The sequence below is a fragment of the Formica exsecta genome, unplaced genomic scaffold, assembly GCF_003651465.1.
Source record: "Formica exsecta isolate Colony F162 unplaced genomic scaffold, ASM365146v1 scaffold247, whole genome shotgun sequence".
Classification (NCBI taxonomy): domain Eukaryota; kingdom Metazoa; phylum Arthropoda; class Insecta; order Hymenoptera; family Formicidae; genus Formica; species Formica exsecta.
The window spans coordinates 1,097,660-1,107,995 of NW_021849743.1; the positions used below are offsets into that span (position 1 = coordinate 1,097,660).

General features: G+C 43.3%; 2 protein-coding genes across 3 annotated transcripts in view; one reads left to right on the forward strand and one right to left on the reverse strand.

Annotated features, from left to right (window-relative positions):
• Window positions 1-17: 17 nt before the first annotated feature.
• Window positions 18-3,151, forward strand: LOC115236363 (bifunctional 3'-phosphoadenosine 5'-phosphosulfate synthase-like). Its single transcript, XM_029808755.1, has 8 exons — window positions 18-68; window positions 194-370; window positions 565-1,200; window positions 1,311-1,330; window positions 1,619-2,162; window positions 2,264-2,470; window positions 2,600-2,882; window positions 3,033-3,151. The coding sequence occupies exons 1-8, from the start codon at window positions 18-20 to the stop codon at window positions 3,131-3,133; spliced, it is 2,019 nt and encodes a 672-aa protein (XP_029664615.1). The 3' UTR covers window positions 3,134-3,151.
• A 186-nt stretch (window positions 3,152-3,337) lies between these two features.
• The window catches only part of LOC115236362 (NACHT domain- and WD repeat-containing protein 1), an 8,790-nt gene continuing 1,791 nt past the window's right edge, over window positions 3,338-10,336 (reverse strand). Inside the window, exons 3-16 of one of the 2 annotated variants that reach the window (XM_029808753.1) lie at window positions 10,266-10,336; window positions 10,081-10,203; window positions 9,640-9,782; window positions 9,404-9,564; window positions 8,260-8,664; window positions 7,390-8,147; window positions 6,723-7,259; window positions 6,393-6,633; window positions 5,589-6,247; window positions 5,171-5,477; window positions 4,850-5,075; window positions 3,979-4,691; window positions 3,600-3,857; window positions 3,338-3,484 (exon numbers count right to left, since the gene is read on the reverse strand). In XM_029808753.1, the coding sequence (XP_029664613.1) occupies window positions 3,471-3,484; window positions 3,600-3,857; window positions 3,979-4,691; window positions 4,850-5,075; window positions 5,171-5,477; window positions 5,589-6,247; window positions 6,393-6,633; window positions 6,723-7,259; window positions 7,390-8,147; window positions 8,260-8,664; window positions 9,404-9,564; window positions 9,640-9,782; window positions 10,081-10,203; window positions 10,266-10,336 (4,616 nt within the window). In that variant the 3' untranslated portion in view covers window positions 3,338-3,470. Of the gene's footprint in view, window positions 3,485-3,599; window positions 3,858-3,978; window positions 4,692-4,849; window positions 5,076-5,170; window positions 5,478-5,588; window positions 6,248-6,392; window positions 6,634-6,722; window positions 7,260-7,389; window positions 8,148-8,259; window positions 8,665-9,403; window positions 9,579-9,639; window positions 9,783-10,080; window positions 10,204-10,265 lie in introns of those variants that run through there. The other variant, XM_029808754.1, reaches the window with a different exon arrangement.

The window sequence follows — 10,336 nt, forward strand, 5'->3', positions numbered from 1 at the left end:
GAGCGTCATCGAAAAAGATGGGAATTTTTGCGCGGTCGGTTCTGGAAATTTCGGATTCTCCAAAAGAGGTGAGACAATAAAAAGTAAAATTATTGCAATGAAAAAGGTATAATGCGTCGATGGGTCTCGATAATATTAAGTAAAAAGGACTAAAAATTAATGCAAATAAAAATAAAAATGTATTCGATCGTAGGCGCAGGCAACAGCGACTAACGTATCGTCGCAGATGCATCATGTGTCTAGAACGAAACGGGGACAAGCAATCGGCTCTGTTCGAGGATTTCGTGGATGTACAATTTGGATGACGGGGCTTTCCGGTGCCGGGAAGACTTCTGTTTCTTTCCAGCTTGAAGAATATCTTGTTTCTCAAGTACGTTTCGCACGCGATTGCTTCCCCGTACACAACACAGCTGATGATTGATTAAAAAATTTCGAAGTAGATATTAAGAATCATTTCTCTCTAAAAGCTTTCATGTTTTAATCATATAAATTTATCTTATAATTCAATTTAATCGCTCCATTTTGCAATATATTAAAATTCAATGATTATTCCTCGAACAAAAGGGAATTCCTGCGTACAGTTTGGACGGAGACAATATGCGCACCGGTCTGAATCGTAATCTCGGCTTCAGCAAAGAGGATCGCGAGGAGAATGTGCGTCGCGTCGCCGAAGTCGCGAGGCTCTTCGCGGACGCCGGCATCATCACCCTCTGCAGCTTCGTATCGCCGTTCGCGGCGGATCGGAAAATGGCACGCGAGATTCACAGAAACGCCGATCTGCCCTTCTTCGAGATATTCGTCGACGCATCCCTCCAGGTATGCGAATCCCGTGACGTCAAGGGACTTTATAAGAAGGCCCGCCAGGGTATCATTAAGAGTTTCACCGGCATCGATCAGAATTACGATGTACCCGTCACGCCTGATCTCGTCGTAAACACGGAGAACGCGACTGTTCGACAATCCACCGATCTCGTCGTCGATTTTCTCCAGCGTAAGCACATTATACCAAAGTTGGGCGAATCCAAGCAACCTTTCCGGGAACTATTCGTGAAAGAGGATAGAGTAGAAGATGTCCGGAAGGAAATGAGAACACTTCCAGTCTTGGAGATCGGAGAGATAGATATGCAATGGGTACAAGTTCTCGCTGAAGGATGGGCGGCGCCTCTGAAAGGATTTATGAGAGAAAATGAGTATCTTCAAGTAGGTTTAAATCTATCCTATCCTATATAATAGCTCTATGTCTTACAAAATTAACAGGCATTATGAAAAATGAATACATGAATCAAATTTGTTTTTTTTTTCTCGTACAGACGCAGCATTTTAACTGTCTGTATGAAAACGGGGTTCAAAAACACGGAGAACGCGACTGTTCGACAATCCACCGATCTCGTCGTCGATTTTCTCCAGCGTAAGCACATTATACCAAAGTTGGGCGAATCCAAGCAACCTTTCCGGGAACTATTCGTGAAAGAGGATAGAGTAGAAGATGTCCGGAAGGAAATGAGAACACTTCCAGTCTTGGAGATCGGAGAGATAGATATGCAATGGGTACAAGTTCTCGCTGAAGGATGGGCGGCGCCTCTGAAAGGATTTATGAGAGAAAATGAGTATCTTCAAGTAGGTTTAAATCTATCCTATCCTATATAATAGCTCTATGTCTTACAAAATTAACAGGCATTATGAAAAATGAATACATGAATCAAATTTGTTTTTTTTTTCTCGTACAGACGCAGCATTTTAACTGTCTGTATGAAAACGGGGTTCAAATCAACCAATCGATCCCTATTGTTCTTGCCGTAAGCACCGTTGATAAGGAACGCTATATCGATGCGAGTGCGCTCGTTCTCAGATATCAAAATAAGGATCTTGCAATCTTACGTAATCCGGAATTTTATCACCACCGCAAGGAAGAACGTTGCTGTCGGCAATTCGGCACCAACGATCCTAGGCATCCGTACGTCAGAATAATTCGGGAATCCGGCGATTGGTTAGTCGGCGGTGACTTGGAAGTAATCGAAAGAATTCGGTGGAACGATGGTCTAGATCATTACAGGCTAACGCCTAACGAGATCAGGAACAGATGTCAGGAGATTGGCGCCGATGCGGTTTTTGCTTTCCAATTACGAAATCCGATACACAACGGACATGCGCTGCTGATGCAGGTTGGTGGATGCTTTTTCTATATCAAAATAATAAAGTTCTCTCCGTGTAAACGGAGATGTTCGCTTGTCACATTTGCATAGATAATCTTGTTGCATCTCAGGACACCAGAAGATACCTCGTCGAAGAGCGTGGCTTCAAGAAACCAGTTCTTCTCCTGCATCCTTTAGGTGGATGGACTAAAGATGACGATGTTCCTTTGCCGATCAGAATACAACAGCATCAGGCTGTCCTCGAGGAAGGTATCTTGCACAAGGATACTATTCTCGCTATTTTCCCGAGTCCGATGTGTTACGCCGGTCCTACAGAGGTCAGTATATAGTATTTTTACATCTTTTGTTAAACAATACTTCTGTTACGTCCAATACCTCTTAAATATGTAAGCCTTGTTAATATATTTAAAAAATGCTAAATTATTTATCTGATTTGCATTTTTTAGGTGCAATGGCATGCCAAAGCTCGTATGATCGCAGGAGCAAATTTCTACATCGTTGGCAGGGATCCCGCCGGCGTGCCCCATCCTGATAAATCCGTCACACCGGACGGCAATCTTTACGACGCTACTCATGGGGCGCGCGTTCTTTCAACGGCGCCGGGCTTATGGAATCTTGAAATTATCCCTTTTAGGGTAGCCGCTTACGACATCAAAGTGAAAAAGATGTCTTTCTTCGAAGCTGAACGACAGGAAGATTTTATTTTTATTTCCGGCACCAAAATGCGCGGTATATATATATAAATATATATATCTCTCTCGTTTGAATTATCTATTAACTCAAATAATTTTTATATTATTTTCATTTACATGGTTTTCATACATGTACACATAACTCCACAAGCTTTACAAAAATATTTATTGTTTCTTTTTACGTTAGCTTTGGCCAAAAATGGTGAAGACCCTCCCGAAGGCTTCATGGCACCAAAAGCATGGAAAATTATCGCGAAATATTATCAAACTGCACATACATGCAGGTGAGAAGTGAATTATCAAAATAAATAATTGACTTTTTTGTAACTGGTATAATATAACTGATACCTTTTTTTGAATATTGTATACATATAACATTAAGAATTTTATTTGAAGTAATAAATATAATGAAATAAAATTAATAAAGTATCAGGTATATTGATAAACTATTATGGAATTGAAAAGTGCTATAATATATATAAAACAAGTCTTGTATTTTGTTGCTAATCTATTATCTCTGGGGATATCTTTATTTATTGCATCGAATGACACGGAAGGACATTTTGTAGCTTAAATATATTCGACAATCAATCGTGAAAGTTGTCGATAGAAAGTATTCTGCCATTTAATCGGGTATATCTGTAATACAATATCCTATCATTCTTAACTTGATCTTTGTATATTCTCATGTAAACAATGAGCTAGTTTTTCGCTCGAGTAAATTGGCAAGTAAAAATGTTATGTCCGTGCTTACCTTCTTCTTCGGAATCGGATATTCGGGTAGCCTGGAGCGAAGTTTGCTTCGTTAATGTTCGGGCTAGGCCACGTGGTCTTGGCGGCGGCGATTGCTTGTTCCAAAGCGCCTCCAATTGATCAAAATGTTGGGATTGCGCTAAAGCGGCCTGTTCAGGACCTAGACCAGGTTGAGAACCGGCTAAGCCTGCCTTGCTGATCTCTTCCATGGACGCGCTCACGCTAAAGCGACGTTTCTCGATATTCGAGACTCTGATATCTAAAAATAAATGCAAAAATGTCACACAAACTAAATTCGTATATCTAAATATTTTTTTAAAAATTTGATTACACGATCCTCTTGAACAATGTATTAAAATTATATAAAAATGATTGATAACCTGACGTAAGATGGCCATACTTTCGTTGCCAGGTATAAGTATCTAAGGAAACCTCTTTCTTCAGTAATCTTCTGGTAGGTCGTTTCGGTCCTGGCGGTCTCAAATCCCGCGGCGCCACATACAGCGGCAGCTTGACATATTGCGCAGGAGTGTTGTGCAGACATAGAATAGGCAAGCATTTGTGTTCCAATAAATGCACTGCCATCCTAGAACAATCGGTAGACATCTCGACCCCTAATACCGGTACGTGTAGCATGATTGAACTGAGCGGAGTGCCTTTCTTGGTATCCCAGACGATGAGGCTTTTGTCTTCGCTTCCGGAAGCAGCTAGAGTGCCGTCGGCGGAAAGACGCACGCAGGTTACGTAACCCAGGTGGCCTGTGAGAGTATGCAAATCAGCTCCGGTGTTGATGTCCCAGACGATCAAATTGGCATCTCTAGAGCCGGATACCACTATGGACTTGTCGAGCACCGCGACTGCAACGCAAGTCACGTGGTCGGTATGGCCCACCAACACCTGAGAAAGTTTACCGCCGACCAATTGCCACACTTTTAGGCTCATATCGCGGGAGCCAGTGATTAAATACTGAGAATCGGGCGTTGCTACCAAACATGTGATATCTTGCGAATGCGATACCTGATGCTTTTCTTCGGGACCGACGCCCAGACTGAGTATACGCACCTGATTATCGCCAGATCCGCATACCGCATATCTGAAGTAACAAATTGATTAAGTTGAGACGCGTCAGTACAAAATAGCAATCAAAGTTCAAACAATAATATACAAATGTAAAGAACAAATCTAGATAGAAAAGCAAGGTAAGAAATATTTCAGCATAAAGAAAATCATACAAATCTGCTTTTGTCTTACCTCATATCGGACGCGACAGCAAAACATCGTCCGGGTCCGCAAACTGACTGGATCAATGTACCACTATCTGCTGCCCACACCCTGATAACGCCAGCTCGATCCGAACTGACCACTCTTCTTCCATCCAGCATAGCGGTGACAGCGGTCACTGGCGCCTGATGCCTAAACGTAGCTACGACAAGCCCTAGTGTCAAACCCCACACGCGCACTGTCTTGTCCTCAGATCCTAAAGAATTTATACATATTTTATTTAATATAATTACATTAACAGCAAAATTTGGATCATAAAAAAAGATATTATCGTTTAAAAAAAATACGTACCAGATGCGACAAAAAGTCCTGACGCGGAAAATGCGATGCAAGTGACGCTGGCGATATGACCTTCCAATGTGGACAACAACTCATGAGTGTTTAGCTGCCATAGATTAACTAAAGAATCTACACCGCCGGTGACTGCCATTACGCCATCCCTAGAAATATCCAAGCAGGATATCGGCGCGGTATGAGGTTGTAGAGAATCCTGTTTTCCGGGTTTCTGGGGCTTCGGTGGTGGTTCTTCACCGCGGAAGCTCCAATAAGTCACGCGGCCTCCTCCGCCAGTTATCAGAAAATCATCTTTCTCAGTTACCTGCAAGAAACAAAAATAGGAATGTTACAGAGATTGAACAAAATAGAAAAATATATCGAAATTGACATAAATGAGAAAAAAATGATGTACCATGATTTCTCATTTAATCACCTTAACCGAAGTGACGCTTGCTGATGGATTAGCGGGTAAGGTTCTAGTCAACTTTCCACTATGCATGTCGAACACGGATACTCTGCCTTCGGTACCGCCAGCGATAGCTCTTCTACAATCCTTCGCCAAACAGAGACTTTTAACTGGTCCTTGATGTCCTCTAAGCGTGTGAATATCCGTGCCTGTTGCCAAAGACCTCAGATAGAGCTTTTGATCTTCACAAGCGGCTAGAAGAAAAACTGAATCTGCGGACACGTCTAACATGACCACCGGAGAAGGAAGAATAATGCTATTGAGAAGACTGAAGCTTTCCAAAGACCAAAGACACACAGTTCCGTCGACTGATCCTGAAACCAAGACTTCTCCCGCTGAATCAACGCGAATAGTAGTGACAGGACCACGATGATGATCAACTTTCATTAGAACCTCGCCGGTGAGCAGGCTAGTGGCGATAATTCTGGAATCTTCACCACCACTCACAATAACAGAATTGTTGAGAGCCGTTGTTAAAGTAAGGACTGGTGCAATGTGCTCGCAAATCCGCCGTTTCATGATGAGATCCTTCATATCCCAGACAATAATGGAAGTGTCCTCGGAACCAGTTAGCAGATACTGTGATTGATGAGTGACGGCTAAACACGAGATTGGGCTAGAATGTCCTAGAAGAAAAGAAATATAATAATTAATTTTATGAAAAATTATGATGGGGAGAGGGGAGGGGACATCCTTGAAACTCGGAGTAAAATAAAAAACAATATTGCAAATAATCCGTCAATTTACATTAAATGATATTTCTGTTTTTACCTTTGAATGTATGAACGAGCTGACTCGACATCACATGCCATAATTGAGCATCTCCTTGCGGAGGCACAACAACGACGTGTTGACCGGATGGTGCCGCCTCGATCAACTTGACCCCTTGAGGACACGTAATTGCTCGGATTTGCAATGGCAGAGGTGGTTGTAGCCATCCGTTCAGGGGCACGAGCAAGGGAGCGGTGTAACCATCGCACCAAGCCATAGCCGCCATAACCATTCTACTAACCTTAATGAAGCGGTAGAATAAGCTCTTTCTTATTTGCGGATTGATAGCATCTTTTATTGTTAGAAGATAGGTAATAAAAAAAGACTCACGAGATCACCGCCGTCTTCGGCAACCGGTCTTAACCAACAGATGAGTTGAGCGGCGAGCTGAAGCGGATCCCTGGTAAGGACATCACTGGATTTCCTCACGGCATAATATATGAGTTCCAAGTCGCGTTCGAGGAGATACCGCCTGGCGTGTTCGAGGACACATCGGAGATAGCTTACAGAGATCATTTGAACAGCCGCAAGAAGAAAATCGAACGCGCAGACGGCAAGTTTCTTCAGCTTGTCCACATCGGAAGCGCGCAGAAGGTGTAGCCACGCTTCTTCAACGTGTCGAAGCGTATATGTGACATCCTGCGTTTGCGGCGCGCTTTGAAACGGGGTTTCTTTGGCGACGGGCGAGGAGGCTGGATTCTTCGGCGATTTGTCGGAGCCATTGTCGGCGTCCTCGGAGAAGAAGAGACCGGCTAGTTCTGCGTGGTAGCCGCGAGAGACATCTTGATTCGAAAGATATTTTCTGAGAGCAACTTCGCGAAATTGACCGCGCCAGGAGAACATCAATCGTCCGCTCATCACTCGTACCTAGAACGATATTTTATAAAATAAAAATGTATGAGAGATAATATGGAAATGTAAATGGTGGAAAGAAATTAAAGACAATTATCTGTGTCGATCTATGCCGATTAATCTAGCATGCTCGATTGTGACTTACTTTGAGCCACGGCGCGAATGTTCTTCTGACCAAGCACCAAGTCGCGAAGTTGAATTGGCTCTCATCCAGGAGCAAAGGTTCTTCTCCTCCAGTAGGCATGATCAATTCGAGTATTTCTGTCTCCGACAGACCGTACTCAGTGCAAGCGAGAATCGAGGCAATTCGATTAGCAGCGTCGAGTCCAATAAGCTCCTCCAAGTGCTCCAAAGCGGCGTCGATGCATGGCGTTGCGCATATGCGCCCGGGTAGATCGACGAGAATGTCAGTGCTGCGCAGACGATCCTTCTGAAGCGGCGTGAGACGCATTCCCTCGGGCGGAAGCGCGGAAGTGGCGACGAAATGGACGCCCGCGGGAAGAGCGAGCGGTAACCAGGATAAGGCGGCGACAATATCGCACTCGAGCGGATGGAAACGATGAAGGTCATCGAGGAGAATAATTAATTGATCCGGAAGGGGATGCTCCTCTATGCGGCGCATGATGAGGCTAAACCAATTGTTGAGGTAGAGTGGATCAAAGGAGGCATCGCGCGGTAGATTACCGTCGTTGTCACCGGAAAGAAAACCAATGTGTTGACAGAGAATGCGAAGAAGCTCCAGGCTGTAGGCGGATCGAGGTGTTGCAGTGCACAATCGGACGATGCGAAGCGTCGGCGCCGAGAGCCAGTCAGGCGAATTCTGATAGACACGCGCAAGAATAGAGGATTTGCCAGAGGATTTGGGTCCGTAGATTAGGATAGGCCCGTGCTTATGCTCCTTGCCTAGAGATGTACATACGAGTATATATACATATATATAGCATGGTTTTTATATCCTTTTCCTTATTATTCTGCATTTATATATTGTCATTTTGAAACGTTAAGTTAACTATACCTGCAAGGATAAGCTTTTTCACTTGCTCTACAGCTTCGTCATTCTCGTCGGCCAACGGTAATTCTCGAAGGAGAGCAAAATGCGCCATACTTTCGGCGTAGACTTCCTGAACCATCTTCTTGCGGCTTTTGATTTCCGGATCAGCCTCTACGGATGCGTTCACTAGCTGCTGCAGCCTGTCCAATATTAGTTCTCGAAGCTTTCCAAGGTACTCATCGTGAACGTCGTAGTCGGTATCGATACTGCCATTATGATATTCCACGTGTAAATGCAGCACGTTATCGTGGGGCAGGTTAGCTTGAACGCGATTTTTGAGCTTCTCGCCAGCTGATGTATATTTCGGCGCGTTATTGCCCGTCCATTCGCGTATCACAGCCATTATTCCCAAGCCCTGCTGGTCTAGACCTGATAGCAATGCTCCAACGATTATACCATCGGTGAATTATTCCTGTGTGTGTGTGTCTTTTATAGCACGTATATACCTATAGTCTATAGCAATATGAGAGAGCTTTGGAATTTGTTTCAAACGCTCGTATTCAAAAATAAACGATTTTTACGACTAAAATTTTGATCGCTATCAATTAATCGCAATACGAGATTGGAATATTCAGAGAATAAATCTCCTTTTAGCCAACGAGATGGCTAAAAATAACTCGTTTCGAGCAGCAATTAAATTTCCTAAGTGAAGAAACGAATTAACGTGATGTTAAAGCGAAGCACAAAATGGCTCAATTTCTAGCTTTCGCGTATAAAAGCCTCTTGTTATGACGTACAATGCAGAATAGTCGTCGCGTGTTTGACGAAGAGTAATTTAAGCGGGGCACTTTATGCTTGACCCAAAAGATCAGCACATCTCCTATTTTTAGAAAAGAAAAACTTCGACAGAATCCGCCGTTATAGCAGATCGAAGCAATCCTGAAATATGTCATGCCACACCGTCGTGTCACCATATGAGAGTCGATCAAATATTGACAGCGAGAGCAGTGACGGTAATCCGATCCGTGTTGCGTTATTTATATATCGATTTTGCAAAGATACGACGTGCATGCAACACATATCGGAATAGCAATCACTCTTATGGATCTCTACGCGTGTTTAATCTTATATTTTACAGATATAGTAAATATCTTAAACCGTTACTCACTTAGGCCGTATTCCAGCTGTCGCTCCATCGTACTCTTCAAGATATATCTCAACTCCTGATTGTCCGGTTGCTCCACAATTGCGCATTCCGCGGCGGTCCTTAGCGCCAGCCGTAGGCTCGGTTCTTGATCCTTCTGCCATTCTTGTTGAGCGGTTTGCACGCTGTTCACATGCAACTTGTAATGGTTCAAAAGTAGGTGGAAAAAGGGAAGGACGATTCTAAACATCAAGTGTTACCTATTAGCATTCAAAACATAAGAGTGCCCGTTGTGCTCGTAATGATCTTTAAGAAGAGCGCAGTGTGCGAGAAGCGTTTGGAAGGTAGCTTCTTTCAATTCCGTTGGTATCCACCCTACGGTATAATTTGTTCCTGTCAACAGCTGAAAGGATAACAAATGGACAAACGAGTTATATCTCTGCATTTTGAGCAGATGTAAGAAAAGAAAATACGAAAAAAGAGAATGGGATGAGATACTCGCAAAATAAAATAAGAGAAAGAGAAATCATTTGAGAATGAGATATAAATATTTTCGTACAGTAGCAATTGCAGTATAACCGGAGTATTCCATTATGTTATTTGAGAAAGGATATGCGCATACAATTTACGATTCTACGCGGTAATGAAAAATAAATGTGGTGACGGTTTGCCGATCGATAGCGACACCGAATATTTCTTACCAGAAGGAAACATCCCCGGGAATGTCGGTGAGACGCATTTATCTCTTCTAAGAAAAATTCCGCCAGACGTGGATTGGTATCCGGGTTATCACCGGTTCCGTATTGCATGTCCACCAGAAGCACCTGCGCAAGGCAAGCGGTCAACAAACACACGATCGTTAAAATAAATGAATTCACTTACTGACCTCGATTCCCATATCATCATAAATTGATTGCAGTTCCGGACCGATCACCTCCAGCAGCTGTTTGCGCTCTT